The following is a 21,010-nucleotide window of genomic DNA, read 5'->3' on the forward strand; positions in this document are numbered from 1 at the left end:
CGAGGGCGTCGGGGAATTAGGTGTTTGGTGAGTATGAACGTTATGTGTGTTTTGTTTTGTTTTTTTCACTTTAACAGTCGTTGAATGATGGGACTACTGTCCCATCATCGGCTCATGCTGTCACTGTTATATGTGACAGCAGACATAGCCGGATGGGAACAGTAGTCCCATCAGATGATGCCTAGCTACACACACACACACACACACACAGACACCCGCACACACACACACACCCGCACATATTCTCTGCTCACACACTCTTCCTCCTGCCTTTCAGCAGCGTTTTTGGCATGCAATTCTGCAAACCTTTTAACACCTGCGGTTTTGCTGTGGATTTGACTGACTCAATGGAAGTCAATGGGTGCAGAAACGCTGAAGATCCGCAAAAAGAATTGGCATGCTGCGGAAAATAAAATGCTGCAAATCTGCGCTGAATTTTCAACAGCATGTGCACACCAATTCTGGATTCCCACTGATTAACATTGCTTGGGCAATACATTGCGGATTTGGTGAAAAAACACTGCAGATCCGCAACGTGTGCACACAGCCTAAGACCTCAGACGTAGAAAGTGTACCCACTGTAATCTATGGGTCTGTTCACATGTCCATGTTCTGTTTTTTGTTTTTTGACAGAGTGTCCACAAAAAAAAAAATCCATTTTCTATGGCATCAATAGGCTATAACTTATTTGTGGGCATTGCAATGGCAAAAAGAAGCTTTGCAATATTTCAATATTTCTTTTTTTGCATACAAGAAAATAACTGATGAAACACTGATGTAAAGATGGACACTTGGACCAAACACTGATTAAAATCAATGTCTGAATGAGGCCTAAAGGCTACTGTCAGTCACCTTTAACTCAATGACGATACCGTTTAGGCCAGTGGTCCCCAACCTTTCTGACCTTGAGAGCCACATCAAGCTCCGCAAGAGGGTCGTGAGCCACATCCAGGTACTGCCCCCCTCATAGTAGTGGCAACTAAAGCCCCCATTATGGGTATAATGATAACCAAAGCTTTTCCACACAAACCACCCCGAAGCAATGTACCAAGATCCAGGGGTTCCCACCACATTCAGCGTTCCTCCATCACGCACTCCCACCAATGTCACATCCAGCTTCGAGCACCTCCTCTGACGTAGTATCACCCTGTCTACAGCGTACCATACTTATATTATCTCTAAACCCCCAAGACCAGTAGACGTGCACCCAGATCTGCTCTTCTCTGCAGGGCTACTCACAAAGTTTACCATTTTCAGACGTGCTCTTCATACCAGCTTACTAAATCTGGAGACCGCCGCAAGCCACAATTCATGGGACCGCCAGCCACATGTGGATCCCGAGCTACAGGTTGGGAACCCCTGGTTTAGGCAATCATCACTGCCCCTTCCCAAGTGGGGAGTCAATGGGATGCATTCCCCATAAAGAAGTGATTGGTAAGCTAGTCCTCATGTGACCAAGTATAAAATCTGCAAACTAGTGGTCCTGTGAAAACCGCATAAACAGGCAAGCAGAGCCAAACTCCAAAGTGTATAGGAGAGGGTCTTAGAAATCGGTTAACTGTTTACCCAACCCCTTTAACCTATAAGATGAAAGCTGTGAAGCAGTAGCAGCTACTCTAAAATGCAATGAAAAGTGATCAAAATATCAAATATGGTATTAAAGGGGCTGTTGATTACTCCATTTACCACCTCCTACGTTTACTACAACTCCTACATTTACTACCAGGAACATAACATCTACCCTCACCTCTGCGGTGCTGGAGCCGACACTGGCTGTCATGTAATCCCTGGGGTCAGTCAGGTCTGGCTTCACTTTCCTTCCCTAAGGACATAACTGACATCCGGAGGAAGCGAGAGGGCAGCCACAGCGCTTATGTTCTCCTGATTTCTTGATTTGTCCTTAGAAGGGGAGAGTGAAGCCAGTGCTGATTGGCCCCAGGGATGGCGTGACATAATGTCACTGGATCCCCAGTGCAGGATCCCCAGTGCAGGATCCCCAGTGCAGGATCCCCAGGAGAGCCAGTGCAGACACCGCTGGAACAGCACCAGGGTGCTCATTTTTCAGGGGGGAAGGGGGGTGGGCAAAGGGATTTTAACCCTCTCACCGCATGTGAGAGGTATTTCCCCATTTTTCGAAGCGATGTAATTCAAAATGACAACTCGTCCTGTAAAAAAAAAAAACAAGCCCCATACGGCAACTGGACAATGCAAAGGGATGGAGAAAACCAATGGTGGGGAAGGGGTTAACCCCTTACCAACCTCCGCCGTACTATTACTGCGGAGGTCAGATCCCCTGCTTTGATGTGGGCTCCAGCGCTGAGCCCGCATCAAAAGCCGGGACATGCCCGCTGTTTTGAACAGCTGACATGTGCCCGCTGTTTTGAACAGCTGACATGTGCCCGCAATAGCGGCGGGTGAAACCGCGATTCACCCGCCGCTATTAACTTGTTAAATAAAGCTGTCAAATGTTGACAGCGGCATTTAATTGGCGTTTCCAGCCAGAAATGCGCGCATCGCCGACCCCCATCACATGATCGGGGGTCAGCGATGCGTCAGCATAGTAACCAGAGGTCTCCTTGAGACTTCTATGGTTACCGATGCCGGCTTGCTGTGAGCGCCACCCTGTGGTCGGCGCTCATAGCAAGCCTGCAATTCAGCTACAAAGGAGCAATCTGATGATCACCGCTATGTAGTACAGCTGATCAGGCTATGCCAGCTTCTAGCCTCCTATGGAGGCTATTGCAGCATGTCAAAAGTAAAAAAATAAATAAATAAATATATATATATATATATATCTAATATATAAAGCTGAATGTGTGTGTGTGTGTGTGTATGTATGTATGTATGTATGTCCGGGATTGGCATCTGAACCGTAGCAGCTACAGCCACAAAATTTTGCACAGTCACACGTCTGGACCCCGAGAGCGTCATAGGCTATGTTGTGAGGTGAAATTTTAACCCCGCGCTTTCCAATTCACCAAACAATTTTGCCCCTATCTACATAATGGGGAAAAAGTGAAAGGAAAAGTGTTGGAGGCGTCGCAGCTACAGGCACAAAATTTTGCACAGTCACACGTCTGGACCCTGAGAGCGTCAAAGCTATATTGTGAGGTGAAATTTTAACCCCGCGCTTTCCAAGTCACCAAACAATTTTGCCCCTATCTACATAATGGGGAAAAAATGAAAGGAAAAGTGTTGGAGGCAAATTAACAGCTGCCAGATGTGAACAAGGGGGACTTAAAGAATGACAGCGATGGCACCAAAGAGTATATACTGTACAGTTGCTAAGGTGGGGCCCCAACATGGGATAATCACACCACCACGGGGATATGAACACACACACAAAATGCGCCACACACTACCACGTGCTCGAACACATATACCACCCTCAGCACACATTTCACCACACATACACCAACCTCGCCACATAAAAGTAGAAACACAAAAGTCGCCGCTCAAAACTCGCCACGCGCAAAACTCTCCACATGCAAAACTCGCCACACGTGCAAAACTCGCCACACGCAAAACTTGCACACGCAGAAAAATTGCCACACGCAGAAAAATTGCCACATGCACAAAAGTTGCAACACATGCAAAAGTTGCCTCACACAAAACTTGCACATACTCAAAAGGCACCACACATAAAACTCGCCACGCGCAAAACTCGCCATGCGCAAAACTTGCTGCACACAACTTGCTACACTAACCTGTCACATGCAACTCGACACACAAAAAGTTGCTACACGCATGTCGCCACACAAAACTCATCTCACAAAAGTCCCTACATGCATGTCGCCACACGCAACTCAACACACACAACTTGACACACGAAACTCGCCCTAAAACACACACAAGTCTGGTATCCTTCAAAAATAAAAATCTGATTAATAAGCAGACAAACTACAAGAGCAACAAATGTACCATATAGGAATCCGGCAGCTGTCAGTCACATGACCAGTCTATTATGTGTATGTGTGAGCTAATATATACTGCCAGGGGGTGGGCTTACTGTTGGCTGGGGATTTATCAGGCTGCCATTTTAGCTTACAAATACTGAGGTAAAAATACTGACCAAATAACGTGTGAACGAGGGCTAATACAGGAGGAGATGGCATACAGCTATATACTATATACAGGAGATGACACACAGGTATATACTATTTACAGGGGAGATGACACACAGGTATATACTATATACAGGAGGAGATGACACACAGATATATACTATATACAGGAGAGATGACACACAGGTATATACTATATAGAGGAGGAGATGACATACAGGTACATACTACATACAGGAGGAGATGACATACAGGTATATACTATATACAGGAGGAGATGACACACAGGTATATACTATATACAGGAGCAGATTACCTACAGGTATATAGTATATACAGGAGGAGATGACACAGGTATATGCTATGTATAGGAGGAGATGACATACAGGTATATACTATATACAGGAGATGACACACAGATATATACTATATATAGGTGAGATGACACACAGGTATATACTATATACAGGAGATTACATACAGGTATATCTAATATATAAAGCTGAATGTGTGTATGTATGTATGTGTGTATGTCCGGGATTGGCATCTGTACCGTCGCAGCTACAGCCACAAAATTTTGCACAGTCACACGTCTGGACCCCGAGAGCGTCATAGGCTATGTTGTGAGGTGAAATTTTAACCCCGCGCGTTCCAATTCACCAAACAATTTTGCTCCTATCTACATAATGGGGAAAAAGTGAAGGGAAAAGTGTTGGAGGAAAATTGACAGCTGCCAGATGTGAACAATGAGGACTTAAAGAATGAGAGCGATGGCGACAAAGAGTATATACCGTACAGTTGCTAAGGTGGGGCCCCGACATGGGATACTCACCACACACGGGGATATGAACACAAACACAAAATGCGCCACACACTACCACGTGCTTGAACACATATACCACCCTCAGCACACATTTCACCACACACACACACCAACCTCGCCACATAAAAGTCGAAACACAAAAGTCACCACTCAAAACTCGCTACATGCAAAACTCGCCATATGCAAAACTAGGCTCACGCAAAACTCGCCACACGTGCAAAACTCACCTCATGGAAAACTCACCTCATGCAAAACTTGCACACACAGAAAAATTGCCACATGTACAAAAGTTGCACCACATGCAAAAGTTGCCTCACACAAAACTTGCACATACTCAAAATGCACCACACATAAAACTCGCCACGCGCAAAACTCGCCATGCACAAATCTTGCTGCACACAACTTGCTACACTAACCTGTCACATGCAACTCAACACACAAAATGTTGCTACACGCATGTCGCCACACAAAACTCATCTCACAAAAGTCGCTACATGCATGTCGCCACACGCAACTCAACACACACAACTTGACACATAAAACTCGCCCTAAAACACACACAAGTCTGGTATTGTCCTTCAAAAATAAAAATCTGATTAATAAGCAAACTACAAGAGCAACAAATGTACCATATAGGAAATACGGCAGCTGTCAGTCACATGACCTGTCTATTATGTGTATGTGTGAGCTAATATATACTGCCAGGGGGGAGGGCTTCCTGTTGGCTGGGGATTTATCAGGCTGCCAATAGCAACCAATCACAGCTCAGCTTCTATTTTGCTACAGTTAATTAACCTGAGCTCTGATTGGTTAATATAGGCAACAAAGACATTCTCAGTATAACAAAGCTAATATATGTTGTGAAATGCTTCTATTTGCTTAGTTTTTGCCTTTTAATAATTACATTTCTATCTATTTGTTTTGTGGTTTTTGTGTGCAGAATAAATTTTTGTTAACACATTCTATTTTGCTAACAGCAGTCATTAACCCGGGCGAAGCCGGGTAGTACAGCTAGTATATATATATATATATATATATATATATATATATATATATATATATATATATATATATATATATATATATACACATATACATATACATATACATATATCACCCCCCTTTCGCCCCATTCAAAATAAAACAATAAAAAATATAAATACATAAAACTCAAACCTACACATTTGGTATCGCCGCGTTCAGAATCGCCCAATCAAAAAAAAAAAACATTAACCTGATTGCTAAACAGCGTAGCGAGAAAAAAAAAATCGAAACGCCAGAATTTTTTTTTTTTTGTCGCCTCGCCATTGCATTAAAATGCATTACAGGGGGATCAATAGCACGTATCTGCACCAAAATGGTATCACTAAAAACGTCAGCTTGGCACGCAAAAAATAAGCCCTCACCCAACCCTAGATTACGAAAAATGGCACAATTTTTTTTTCTTTTAGCAAAGTTTGGAATTTTTTTTTACCACTTAGATAAAACGTAACCTAGACATGTTAGGTGTCTATGAACTCGTAATGACCTGGAGAATCATAATGGCAGGTCAGTTTTAGCATTAAGTGAACCTAGCAAAAAGCCAAACAAAAAACAAGTGTGGGATTGCACTTTTTTGCAATTTCACCGCACTTGGAATTTTTTTCCCAGTTTTCTAGTACACGACATGGTAAAACCAATGATGTCGTTCAAAAGTGCAATTTGTTTCACAAAAAATAAGCCCTCACATGGCCAAATTGATGGAAAAATAAAAAAAAGTTATGGCTCTGGGAAGGAGGGGAGTGAAAAAACGAGAACGCGAAAACGGAAAAGGGCAAAGTCTTGAAGGGGTTAAAGGGAACCTGTCACCCCCAAAATCGCAGGTGAGCTAAGCCCACGGGCATCAGGGCTTATCTACAGCATTCTGTAATGCTGTAGATAAGCCCCCGATGTTTTCTGAAAGATGAGAAAAAAGAGGTTAGATTATACTCACCCAGGGGCGGTCCCGGTCTGGTTCTGATCCGATGGGCGTCGTGGTCCGGTCCTGGACCTCCCATCTTCTTACGATGACATCCTCTTCTGGTCTTCAGGCTGCGGCGCAGGTGTACTTTATCTGTCCTGTTGAGGGCAGAGCAAAGTACTGCAGTGCGCAGGTGCCAGGCCTCTCTGATCTTTCCCAGTGCCAACAGGGCAGACAAAGTACGCCTGCGCTGGAGCCGCAGCGTGAAGACAAGAAGAGGACGTCATCATAAGAAGATGGGAGGCCCCGGACCGGACCGTGACGCCCATCAGATCAGAACCAGACCGGACCGCCCCTGGGTGAGTATAATCTAACCTCTTTTTTCTCATCTTTCAGGTTACATCGGGGGCTTATCTACAGAATTCCAGAATGCTGTAGATAAGCCCTGATGCCGGTGGGCTTAGCTCACCGTCCATTTTGGGGTGACAGGTTCCCTTTAACGTGTCATTCCCTTTCTTCCACAGCTGGGGCGCTCAGGGACAGCCCAGGAGGAGCTGTGGGGTGGTCCTCAGTGGTGGTCGAGCTTCTACCTCCGAGCTCCTGCCTCTGTTGTACTGCAGCCTCCCCTTAGGAGAGTTCCTCAGCGCCTCCAGAGTCGCCAAGTCCGGCTTGCTCGGCATCGCTGCAGATCCCGGCGAGAAGTAGCGCGAACTAAAAAAGCAGCCGCACAGGCGGACAACTTCCGTGCCACGCCCTACTACTTCCGGGTCATGACTTCACCAAACCAGGAAACCGAACGCGTCTTCGAGTGTTGTCAGGACAACAGCCGTTTCAAAGTACCGCCCCTTTCCTTTTCCTCCACCAATCAAACGTTGAATTCATTTGGGACGACGTTTGAAGTAACCAATGATTGGCCTGAGGGGGCGTGTCCCGGAACAAAGCTGACCCGCAGAGCTGCTGAAGGAGATGATGGGATTCCTATAGGGGGAGAAAGGGGGTTCGGGGTGGTCGCCGCCGAAGATGCCGCCGCCATGGGTAAGAGCGAAGCTGGGGCCGGATAATGTGGGTGACGAGTTATTGTTTTGCATATTGAGATATTACAGCTGTCAGCAGTCCTAATGAATGGTATTATCGTTACTCTGCGACTTGTAGTCCCACAGCGCCTGACGCTTAGACCTTTATTATTTTTCCATAGTGGTAGTCGCTAATCTTGTCTCCCCAGTGTGGAAAACTACAACTCCCAGCATGCCCAGGGCCTCTACAGACACAGCTTCCTGCCTGTAGTGGATGGGGCATGCTGGGTGTTGTAGTTATGCAGCAGTTTAGAGGGGCTGCACCATCTATAGGCAGTGATTGCTTTGCTTCACAATGTAAGACCTCCGCTTACTATTACTCCATGAGAACCTTCCTGTGTAAATCCTGATAATCCGCAGCGGCACGGCAACGGCGGCTTCATTCACTGACAGCAAGCGGAGGAAGAAAGAATGTCAGCACTTTGCACTGTGCAGTGTCCGGTGCAAAACGTTACAGAAGCAGAACGTAAAGGGAGTCTGCACTGGGGCCAACATGGCAGTGCTGTGTATACTGCCCCCCCGTGCGGTCTATACTGCCTCCCCCCGTGCTGTGTACACTGCCCCCATGCTGTATGTACTGTGCTCCGTGCTGCGTTCGCCATCCCCAATGCTGTGTACGCTGTCACCCATGCTGTATATACTGCCCCCATGCTGTGTACGCTGTCCCCATGCTGTATGTACTGTGCTCCGTGCTGCATACACCGTCCTATGTGCTGTATATACTGTCCCCCGTGCTGTGTACGCTGTCCCCCATGCTGTATATACTGTCCCCCGTGCTGCATACACCGTCCTATGTGCTGTATATACTGCCCCCATGCTGTGTACGCTGTCCCCATGCTGTATGTACTGTGCTCCGTGCTGTGTACACTGCCCCCCCGTGTTGTATATACTGTCCCCCATGCTGCATACACCGTCCTATGTGCTGTATATACTGTCCCCCGTGCTGTATATACTGCCCCCGTGCTGTGTACGCTATCCCCCGTGTTGTATATACTGTCCCCCATGCTGCATACACCGTCCTATGTGCTGTATATACTGTCCCCAGTGATGTGTACTCCATCCTTTGTGCTTTATACGCCGTCCCCAATGCTGTGTATGCCGTCACCCATGCTGTATATACTGTCCCCCGTGCTGTATATACTGCCCCCATGCTGTGTACGCTATCCCCCGTGCTGTATATACTGTCCCCCGTGCTGTGTACGCTGTCCCCAGTGATGTGTACTCCATCCTTTGTGCTTTATACGCCGTCCCCCATGCTGTGTACACTGTCCCCCACGCCCGGTGTCCTGAGCTCCTGTCACTCGGCCTCTCCCCACATTAGGGAGCGTCTTGGCTTCGGGAACAGACAGTTGTAAGAAGCATCGGTAACTATAGAGACAGTTTACAGGCGCGGAGTCTCCAGGGATCGCCGCAGTCAGTGCAGCCCAGGAGCCGGCTCCTCAGCACCCGGGAGGACCCCGCCGTGCTGACAGTACATCTGCCGTCTCCTCTAGTGAGTGCTCCGGGTGCTGGTTCTGATGGAACAGATCCAGATTTACCAGCAACACCAGCAATTTACCAGCATTTCCTCCAGCCCATCGGGCCCCGCTGCCAGCATTTCCTCCAGCCCATCGGGCCCGCTGCCAGCATTTCCTCCAGCCCATCGGGCCCCGCTGCCAGCATTTCCTCCAGCCCACTGGGCCCCGCTCCCAGCATTTCCTCCAGCCCATCGGGCCCCGCTGCCAGCATTTCCTCCAGCCCATCAGGCCCACTCCCTGCATTTCCTCCAGCCCATAGGGCCCTGCTCCCAGCATTTCCTCCAGCCCATCGGGCCCCGCTCCCTGCATTTCCTCCAGCCCATCGGGCCTTGCTCCCAGCATTTCCTCCAGCCCATCGGGCCCTGCTCCCAGCATTTCCTCCAGCCCATCGGGCCCCGCTGCCAGCATTTCCTCCAGCCCATTGGGCCCCCCTCCCTGCATTTCCTCCAGCCCATCGGGCCTTGCTCCCAGCATTTCCTCCAGCCCACCGGGCCCCGCTCCCAGCATTTCCTCCAGCCCATCGGGCCCCGCTCCCAGCATTTCCTCCAGCCCATCGGGCCCCGCTCCCAGCATTTCCTCCAGCCCATCGGGCCCCGCTGCCAGCATTTCCTCCAGCCCATCGGGCCCCGCTCCCAGCATTTCCTCCAGCCCATAGGGCCCTGCTCCCAGCATTTCCTCCAGCCCATCGGGCCCCGCTCCCTGCATTTCCTCCAGCCCATCGGGCCTTGCTCCCAGCATTTCCTCCAGCCCATCGGGCCCTGCTCCCAGCATTTCCTCCAGCCCATCGGGCCCCGCTGCCAGCATTTCCTCCAGCCCATTGGGCCCCCCTCCCTGCATTTCCTCCAGCCCATCGGGCCTTGCTCCCAGCATTTCCTCCAGCCCACCGGGCCCCGCTCCCAGCATTTCCTCCAGCCCATCGGGCCCCGCTCCCAGCATTTCCTCCAGCCCATCGGGCCCCGCTCCCAGCATTTCCTCCAGCCCATCGGGCCCCGCTGCCAGCATTTCCTCCAGCCCATCGGGCCCCGCTCCCAGCATTTCCTCCAGCCCATCGGGCCCCGCTCCCAGCATTTCCTCCAGCCCATCGGGCCCCGCTCCCAGCATTTCCTCCAGCCCATTGGGCCCCGCTCCCAGCATTTCCTCCAGCCCATCGGGCCTCGCTCCCAGCATTTCCTCCAGCCCATCGGGCCCCGCTCCCTGCATTTCCTCCAGCCCATTGGGCCCCGCTCCCAGCATTTCCTCCAGCCCATCGGGCCCCGCTGCCAGCTTTTCCTCCAGCCCACCGGGCCCCGCTCCCAGCATTTCCTCCAGCCCATCGGGCCCCGCTCCCAGCATTTCCTCCAGCCCATCGGGCCCCGCTCCCAGCATTTCCTCCAGCCCATCGGGCCCCGCTGCCAGCTTTTCCTCCAGCCCACCGGGCCCCGCTCCCAGCATTTCCTCCAGCCCATCGGGCCCTGCTCCCAGCATTTCCTCCAGCCCATCGGGCCCCGCTGCCAGCTTTTCCTCCAGCCCATCGGGCCCCGCTGCCAGCATTTTCTCCAGCCCATCGGGCCCCGCTCCCAGCATTTCCTCCAGCCCATCGGGCCCCGCTGCCAGCTTTTCCTCCAGCCCATTGGGCCCCGCTCCCAGCATTTTCTCCAGCCCATCGGGCCCCGCTGCCAGCATTTTCTCCAGCCCATCGGGCCCCGCTGCCAGCATTTTCTCCAGCCCATCGGGCCCCGCTGCCAGCATTTTCTCCAGCCCATCGGGCCCCGCTGCCAGCTTTTCCTCCAGCCCATTGGGCCCTGCTCCCAGCATTTCCTCCAGCCCATCAGGCCCCGCTGCCAGCTTTTCCTCCAGCTCATCAGGCCCCGCTGCCAGCATTTCCTCCAGCCCACCGGGCCCCGCTCCCAGCATTTCCTCCAGCCCACCGGGCCCCGCTCCCAGCATTTCCTCCAGCCCACCGGGCCCCGCTCCCAGCATTTCCTCCAGCTCATCAGGCCCCGCTCCCAGCATTTCCTCCAGCCCATCGGGCCCCGCTCCCAGCATTTCCTCCAGCCCACCGGGCCCCGCTCCCAGCATTTCCTCCAGCCCATCGGGCCCGCTCCCTTCATTTCTGACCACAGATGGGCTTGATCGGCATCATTGGGATTCTGTCCTGATCCAGATCATCGGCGAAGATTCAAATATAACGGGAATATTGTGGATTTGTGCAAATGAATTTCAATCAAAATCTGGACATTTTGCAGCGGATTATTTTGAAAAGACCCCTCTAAGAGCCTCGCTGGTGCCCGGTGCGGTCTGTGTAGTACAGGCTGTCATAGGCGGCAGCATGTTGTCTGATGAATGTCTTATTTATGGAATGTGATACATGAGGAATTGCTATATAAGCACATGTTGCTGCAGTCTCTGGGATTTCCGGTGGAATTTAATTTTTTTTAAGGTAATTTTTCTTCTTTGCTTCTTTTTTTTATTTCAGAAAACCATCCATCAGAAAGCAATGAAGAACCGCTCCCCGTCTCCACCACTGCACGTCCACGTAGATGAGAGCACTCCTGTACACGTCCATGTTAAGAAGGGTCCGAAAATCCCCTCCAAAGTACAGGTGGGACCACCACTACCAGGAAAACATTTCACACCTGTAATCACATTGTACCTGCAGCAGCCACTAGGGGGAGTTGCTTTCGACTCCTATTGAATACGTATGGGGTGAGCGCCACCTAGTGGCAGTTTTATTTTTTAAAGGGATTCTCCATAACTATACATTTGTTCTCTTATCGTAAGTATCTTCCAACACCCCGGCTAATCAGCTGATTCATGTGTCCGTGGTGCTCCCCCATTGTTTATCAGGCACAATTTTGTACTACTAATATGACAATTCTGAGAAGCCGATCCTCCATTCTACAAGCATCTTATCTATTAGCGCTGCTGCTTTGTAATATTTTCGATTCTGTTAACAGAAAGGGACCAAAAGCAAAATGAAGAGCAACGTGGGAAACTTCCGACGAAGTGTTAAGGTAAAGACCAGAGTCCCTTGGATCCCCCCGGGAAAAACGTCTATGCGGGATGCCGGCTTAAAGTGGGAGGTAAGTGATCACCAGGGGAATGAAGAGGGATAGAGAGGGTTAACCCTGCCCCGCTGCAGCCAATTTTTATTTTTTTTCCTCCCCTTCTTCTAAGAGCCATAACTTTTTTATTCTATGTATGAGGCTGCTTTCCACAGCAGAAGTTGTAGTTCTCGTGATTGCCGCTGATCGGACCTCGACTGCAGTTTCTACCAATCTAACTGGTGCAGTAATTATAAAAATCACATCCAGGTTCATCTTCCCCAGGGTTTGACCCATCGTTTGGAGATCACCCCTCCGGACATGGAGAAGATGATGTCCGCCCTGCGTATGAGCGACCTGTCCACCGACGAGGAGGAGTACATGCGCGGCAAGATCAACTCCTACGAAAAGAAGATTGACAGCCTGATGTGTGAAGTGGGCACCCTGAAGAGCGAGGTAAGGGGACGGGCAAGGGGCGGCCGCCGGACTGCATTGGCACAAGGACGACAATCCAACCTCTGCAGGTGCAGCAGCAGAAGAGGGACCACTCCACCGAGCGATATGAGGAGCGGCTGGCAGCCTCCAAGAGGGCGCTGACCGCCAGGAACGAGGAGCTCAATGATGTGTCGCTGGAGCTGGCAGAGACTGAAAATGAAAACTCCCGTCTGAGGAGGAGCATTGACCGGATCAAGGAGGAGACCGACATTAGCTTGTAGGTATTAGGGGATTGCGGACCAATGGGGACCAGCAGTGATCCCGAGAGCAGGGCCTTGTCTGATGGAGCAGTGGCTGCCGGTGCATGTGCGCACTTCTGTCTATCAGACTGCTGGAGATAACCGGGTACTGGACAATCTCCAGACGTCTTTTAGAGAATTAATCAGTCCCCAAGGGGGCGTTTCGCAGCCTTTTTCTTGGGATCAGAGGGGCGACCATCCCAATACTCAAACTTTGGATAGGCGGTCGGTCACCTCGGAGGGGTATAACCATTTAAATGACACTGCAAATGAATGGCAGTGGTTACATGGAGGGAGTAGCATAGTGGAAAGGTTCCCAACGAGATTGCAGGGTGATGATGGGATGTCATGGCAGCGGGGGGCTGCTTAATGCACCCATGAGTGACAGCCTTCTGGCTGAGTTTCATAGGAGAATGCCGCTGACTGTATAATGCTGTATATAAAATAAGTGATCAAGGTTCAAAGATCACCGGGTCAACGCCATGAAGGGGGCTACAAAAAGAAGTAAAAAATACGTTTTAAATAAAAAAATATATATATGTATATATCTTTACAATTAAAGAATTGAGAAAATAAAAACAAAACCTCGTGTAACCCAAAATTTAAAAAAAACAAACAAACTGTACGAGCCTCAGCTGCAGGGCTGGATAGAAGAGAGCTGTGCACATTGTTATATGGGATCCGTTAATTAGCAGGTGTTTGGGGTGCAAATATAGACCAAAATGTTTGCATTCATTGACAGCAAGCAGAGGATTCTGGAAAATTGACAGAAAGTGACTATAAGGCCGGCGTCACACTCGGCGTAAGACAATACGGTCCGTTTTTTACGTCCGTACTACGGCCGTAATACGGAGAAATGTTCCCAAAATAGTGATCCGTAGTCAGGGTGTGTCAGCGTATTTTGCGCATGGCATCCTCCGTATGTAATCCGTATGGCATCCGTACTGCCAGATTTTCCCGCAGGCTTGCAAAACCGACATCTAATGGATTTATGTGCTCAAATGTTAGGGAAAACATATATACAGTATATATATATATATATATACAGTATATATATATATATATATATATATATATATATATATATATATATATATATATATATATATATATATATATATATGTCATTGAGACACATATATATATATATATTCTGTATTTAGATTTCATTCAGCGCGATATCTGTGAACAGCCGGTAATTCAATTGCCGGCTTTTCATTTCTCCTGCACAAACCCGACAGGATATGAGACATGGTTTACATACAGTAAACCATCTCATATCCCCCTTTTTTTTGCATATTCCACACTACTAATGTTAGTAGTGTGTATGTGCAAAATTTCAGCGCTGTAGCTGCTGAAATAAAGGGTTAAATGGCAGAAAAAATTGGCGTGGGCTCCCGCGCAATTTTCTCCGCCAGAATGGTAAAGCCAGTGACTGAGGGCAGATATTAATAGCCAGGAGAGGGTCCATGGTTATTGGCCCCCCCGTGGCTAAAAACATCTGCCCCCAGCCACCCCAGAAAAGGCACATCTGGAAGATGCGCCTATTCTGGCACTTGGCCACTCTCTTCCCACTCCCTGTAGCGGTGGGCTATGGGGTAATGAAGGGTTAATGCCACCTTGCTATTGTAAGGTGACATTAAGCCAGATTAATAATGGAGAGGCGTCAATTATGTCACCTATCCATTATTAATCCAATTGTATGAAAGGGTTAAAAAACACACACACACATGATTTAAAAGTAGTTTAATGAAATAAACACAGCGGTTGTTGTAATAATTTATTGTTCTCTCAATCCATCAGCAACACCCTCGCTTGGCAAAATAATAAACGCACAAGATACATACCTTCTGGTGAACCGTCTCGTCCCACGAAGTAATCCATCTGAAGGGGTTAACTAATATTACAGGCACGAGCTGCGATAAACCACTCGCTCGTGCCTGTAATCCCCGGGTGCTGAAAGGAAAGCAGGATCTGTACTTACATTGAGTTGCGGTGATGCGCCCTCTGGTGGATGTTCTCATGAACTGCAGCCTGGGAACTTTTTCCCACGCTCCAGGTCATATGAGGACATCCAGCAGGGGGCGCATCACCGCGACTGAAGGAAATGTAGGTCAATGACCTACATTTCATTCATTCGCCGGGGATTACAGGCACGGAGCACAGCTGCATTAGCAGGGCTCCTGCCTGTAATATTAGTTAACCCCTTCAGATGGATTACTTCGTGGGACGAGACGGTTCACCAGAAGGTATGTATCTTGTGCGTTTATTATTTTTCCAAGCGAGGGTGTTCCTGATGGATTGAGAGAACAATAAATTATTACAACAACCGCTGTGTTTATTGCATTAAACTACTTTTTAATCGTGTGTGTGTTTTTTAACCCTTTCCAACAATTGGATTAATAATGGATAGGTGTCATAATTGACGCCTCTCCATTATTAATCTGGCTTAATGTCACCTTACAATAGCAAGGTGGCATTAACCCTTCATTACCCCATATCCCACCGCTACAGGGAGTGGGAAGAGAGTGGCCAAGTGCCAGAATAGGCGCATCTTCCAGATGTGCCTTTTCTGGGGTGGCTGGGGGCAGATGTTTTTAGCCACGGGGGGGCCAATAACCATGGACCCTCTCCTGGCTATTAATATCTGCCCTCGGTCACTGGCTTTACCATTCTGGCTGAGAAAATTGCGCGGGAGCCCACGCCAATTTTTTCCGCCATTTAACCCTTTATTTCAGCAGCTACAGCGCTGAAATTTTGCACATACACACTACTAACATTAGTAGTGTGGAATATGCAAAAAAAAAAGGGGATATGAGATGGTTTACTGTATGTAAACCATGTCTCATATCCTGTCGGGTTTGTGCAGGAGAAATGAAAAGCCGGCAATTGAATTACCGACTTTTCACTAACAGCGCTGCGTATTTCTCGCAAGTCACACTGCAGGTCCGTGTGGAATCCGTATTTTTCTCGCCCCCATAGACTTTCATTGGCGTATCTTTTGCGCAATACGCTGACAAACGCAGCATGCTGCGATTTTGTACGGCCGTAGAAAGCCGTATAATACTGAACCGTAATATACGGCTAATAGGAGCAGCCCCATTGAGAAGCATTGTGCCGTATGTAATGCGAGTTTTACGGACGTAGTTTCTGCGCTCTTACGTCCGTAAAACTCGCCAGTGTGACGCCGGCCTAAGATTGATAATGGAGAACTACATGACTAGTGTGATGGCTGACGGAGTCTGTATGCCCCCGCATAAGGGACCTTAAAGCTCCGCCAATATCACATGTATTGTGTTTTCTATCCAAAATGCCAGGAGGGAGAAGCAGCAGCTGCAGCAGGAAAAGTCGCATTTGCTGTCTAAGCTGGTGGAGGCTGAGATGGACGGGGCCGAGGCTGCGAGACAGGTTGATCAGTTGCGGGACACCATTAATCAGATGAGACACGTAGGTGATCAGTAGCTCACACAGCATTTGTATGGCGGTCCCTTAGATGAAGCCCCCATCCACATTCTGAGGACTCCTATTCTTTGCAGGAGAAGAGAATGACGAGTACAGACTTCAACCTTCTCACTCGGCAGAAGGAAACCCTGCTGGAGAAGCTGAACACATTCGAGGAGACGAACCGGTCACTGAGGACTCTGCTGAGAGAGCAGCACTGCCGGGAGGTGAGGAGCACAAAGGGCGTCTCCTGGTGGTGGGCTGTGAGCAGGGGCAATGTCTGGCAGCCATAGGGGCATATGGACATAAAGCCGGGGCTAGGCATCTATAAGAAGCCTGGTGACTCTGTGACTAGCCAGAAGGGCACAGATGCTCTTAGACAACGGCTTGAAAAAGTGTCTTTTTGGCTCCTAAATATGTGAGCTGGCCAGGCAAATGGTGGCAGTACAAAGAATATAAATTGTTCTCACATATTCAAATTTATTTATTTTTATTCATTTTTAATTAAGACTTTAAAGTTATTTACTACATTTATGACAACACACAAAACATTCTTTGATGCTCAAAAAAGGGGGTATGAATATATTTAACAAAATGATTTCTAGTCCAGCTCTCCGCTGACACCAACATGTCTATATATACAATTTATTAATCAGTGCCATCAATCCTCCACACATTTCACCAATCCTCCATAGTTCACCAATCCTCCACACATTTCACCAATCCTTCATTGTTCACCAATCCTCCACACATTTCCCAATCCTCCACACATTTCCCAATCCTCCACACGTTTCACCAATCCTTCATTGTTCACCAATCCTCCACACATTTCCCAATCCTCCACACGTTTCACCAATCCTCCACACGTTTCACCAATCCTCCATTGTTCACCAATCCTTCATTGTTCACCAATCCTCCACGTTTCACCAATCCTCCACACGTTTCACCAATCCTCCACACGTTTCACCAATCCTTCATTGTTCACCAATCCTCCACACGTTTCACCAATCCTCCACACGTTTCACCAATCCTCCATTGTTCACCAATCCTCCACACATTTCCCAATCCTCCACACGTTTCACCAATCCTCCACCCGTTTCACCAATCCTTCATTGTTCACCAATCCTCCTCACGTTTCACCAATCCTCCACACATTTAATCAATCCTCCACACGTTTCACCAATCCTCCACACGTTTCACCAATCCTTCATTGTTCACCAATCCTCCTCACGTTTCACCAATCTTCCACACGTTTCACCAATCCTCCAGTGTTCACCAATCCTCCCCACATTTCCCAATCCTCCCCACGTTTCACCAATCCTCCCCACATTTCACCAATCCTCCACACATTTCACCAATCCTTCATTGTTCACCAATCCTCCTCACGTTTCACCAATCCTCCACACATTTCACCAATCCTCCCCACATTTCACCAATCCTCCACACATTTCACCAATCCTCCCCACATTTCACCAATCCTCCACACGTTTCACCAATCCTCCATTGTTCACCAATCCTCCACACATTTCCCAATCCTCCACACGTTTCACCAATCCTTAATTGTTCACCAATCCTCCTCACGTTTCACCAATCCTCCTCACGTTTCACCAATCCTCCACACATTTAATCAATCCTCCACACGTTTCACCAATCCTCCACACGTTTCACCAATCCTTCATTGTTCACCAATCCTCCTCACGTTTCACCATTCTTCCACACGTTTCACCAATCCTCCATTGTTCACCAATCCTCCACACGTTTCACCAATCCTTAATTGTTCACCAATCCTCCTCACGTTTCACCAATCCTCCACACATTTAATCAATCCTCCACACGTTTCACCAATCCTCCACACGTTTCACCAATCCTTCATTGTTCACCAATCCTCCTCACATTTCACCAATCCTCCACACATTTAATCAATCCTCCACACGTTTCACCAATCCTCCACACGTTTCACCAATCCTTCATTGTTCACCAATCCTCCTCACGTTTCACCAATCCTCCACACATTTAATCAATCCTCCACACGTTTCACCAATCCTCCACACGTTTCACCAATCCTTCATTGTTCACCAATCCTCCTCACGTTTCACCAATCTTCCACACGTTTCACCAATCCTCCATTGTTCACCAATCCTCCCCACATTTCCCAATCCTCCCCACATTTCACCAATCCTCCACACATTTCACCAATGCTTCATTGTTCACCAATCCTCCTCACGTTTCATCAATCCTCCACACATTTCACCAATCCTCCCCACATTTCACCAATCCTCCACACGTTTCACCAATCCTCCATTGTTCACCAATCCTCCACACATTTCCCAATCCTCCACACGTTTCACCAATCCTTAATTGTTCACCAATCCTCCTCACATTTCACCAATCCTCCACACATTTAATCAATCCTCCACACGTTTCACCAATCCTCCACACGTTTCACCAATCCTTCATTGTTCACCAATCCTCCTCACGTTTCACCAATCCTCCACACATTTAATCAATCCTCCACACGTTTCACCAATCCTCCACACGTTTCACCAATCCTTCATTGTTCACCAATCCTCCTCACGTTTCACCAATCCTCCACACATTTAATCAATCCTCCACACGTTTCACCAATCCTCCACACGTTTCACCAATCCTTCATTGTTCACCAATCCTCCTCACGTTTCACCAATCCTCCACACATTTAATCAATCCTCCACACGTTTCACCAATCCTCCACACGTTTCACCAATCCTTCATTGTTCACCAATCCTCCTCACGTTTCACCAATCTTCCACACGTTTCACCAATCCTCCATTGTTCACCAATCCTCCCCACATTTCCCAATCCTCCCCACATTTCACCAATCCTCCACACATTTCACCAATCCTTCATTGTTCACCAATCCTCCTCACGTTTCATCAATCCTCCACACATTTCACCAATCCTCCCCACATTTCACCAATCCTCCACACGTTTCACCAATCCTCCATTGTTCACCAATCCTCCACACATTTCCCAATCCTCCACACGTTTCACCAATCCTTAATTGTTCACCAATCCTCCTCACACTTCACCAATCCTCCACACATTTAATCAATCCTCCACACGTTTCACAAATCCTCCACACGTTTCACCAATCCTTCATTGTTCACCAATCCTCCTCACGTTTCACCAATCCTCCACACATTTAATCAATCCTCCCCACGTTTCACCAATCCTCCCCACATTTCACCAATCCTCCACACATTTCACCAATCCTTCATTGTTCACCAATCCTCCTCACGTTTCACCAATCCTCCACACATTTCACCAATCCTCCCCACATTTCACCAATCCTCCACACATTTCACCAATCCTCCCCACATTTCACCAATCCTCCACACGTTTCACCAATCCTCCATTGTTCACCAATCCTCCACACATTTCCCAATCCTCCACACGTTTCACCAATCCTTAATTGTTCACCAATCCTCCTCACGTTTCACCAATCCTCCTCACGTTTCACCAATCCTCCACACATTTAATCAATCCTCCACACGTTTCACCAATCCTCCACACGTTTCACCAATCCTTCATTGTTCACCAATCCTCCTCACGTTTCACCATTCTTCCACACGTTTCACCAATCCTCCATTGTTCACCAATCCTCCACACGTTTCACCAATCCTTAATTGTTCACCAATCCTCCTCACGTTTCACCAATCCTCCACACATTTAATCAATCCTCCACACGTTTCACCAATCCTCCACACGTTTCACCAATCCTTCATTGTTCACCAATCCTCCTCACGTTTCACCAATCCTCCACACATTTAATCAATCCTCCACACGTTTCACCAATCCTCCACACGTTTCACCAATCCTTCATTGTTCACCAATCCTCCTCACGTTTCACCAATCCTCCACACATTTAATCAATCCTCCACACGTTTCACCAATCCTCCACACGTTTCACCAATCCTTCATTGTTCACCAATCCTCCTCACGTTTCACCAATCTTCCACACGTTTCACCAATGCTTCATTGTTCACCAATCCTCCTCACGTTTCATCAATCCTCCACACATTTCACAATCCTCCCCACATTTCACCAATCCTCCACACATTTCACCAATCCTCCACACATTTCACCAATGCTTCATTGTTCACCAATCCTCCTCACGTTTCATCAATCCTCCACACATTTCACCAATCCTCCCCACATTTCACCAATCCTCCACACGTTTCACCAATCCTCCATTGTTCACCAATCCTCCACACATTTCCCAATCCTCCACACGTTTCACCAATCCTTAATTGTTCACCAATCCTCCTCACATTTCACCAATCCTCCACACATTTAATCAATCCTCCACACGTTTCACCAATCCTCCACACGTTTCACCAATCCTTCATTGTTCACC

The 21,010-nt window shown here is 48.2% G+C and overlaps 2 protein-coding genes across 3 annotated transcripts in view; one reads left to right on the plus strand and one right to left on the minus strand.

Annotated features, from left to right (window-relative positions):
* Nucleotides 1-7,609, minus strand: part of GLE1 (GLE1 RNA export mediator) — a 77,112-nt gene extending 69,503 nt beyond the window's left edge. The window contains exon 1 of the mRNA XM_077284382.1: nucleotides 7,417-7,609. Coding sequence (XP_077140497.1) covers nucleotides 7,417-7,506 — 90 coding nt within the window. The 5' untranslated portion in view covers nucleotides 7,507-7,609. The remainder of the gene's footprint in view (nucleotides 1-7,416) is intronic.
* Nucleotides 7,610-7,705: 96 nt separating this feature from the next.
* The window catches only part of ODF2 (outer dense fiber of sperm tails 2), a 32,772-nt gene continuing 19,467 nt past the window's right edge, over nucleotides 7,706-21,010 (plus strand). For both annotated transcript variants that reach the window (XM_077284379.1, XM_077284380.1), the window contains exons 1-7: nucleotides 7,706-7,861; nucleotides 11,872-11,997; nucleotides 12,353-12,478; nucleotides 12,725-12,895; nucleotides 12,964-13,151; nucleotides 16,491-16,620; nucleotides 16,710-16,841. In XM_077284379.1, the coding sequence (XP_077140494.1) occupies nucleotides 7,847-7,861; nucleotides 11,872-11,997; nucleotides 12,353-12,478; nucleotides 12,725-12,895; nucleotides 12,964-13,151; nucleotides 16,491-16,620; nucleotides 16,710-16,841 (888 nt within the window). In that variant the 5' untranslated portion in view covers nucleotides 7,706-7,846. The remainder of the gene's footprint in view (nucleotides 7,862-11,871; nucleotides 11,998-12,352; nucleotides 12,479-12,724; nucleotides 12,896-12,963; nucleotides 13,152-16,490; nucleotides 16,621-16,709; nucleotides 16,842-21,010) is intronic.

This window comes from Ranitomeya variabilis, chromosome 2 (assembly GCF_051348905.1).
Source record: "Ranitomeya variabilis isolate aRanVar5 chromosome 2, aRanVar5.hap1, whole genome shotgun sequence".
Taxonomy (NCBI): Eukaryota; Metazoa; Chordata; class Amphibia; order Anura; family Dendrobatidae; genus Ranitomeya; species Ranitomeya variabilis.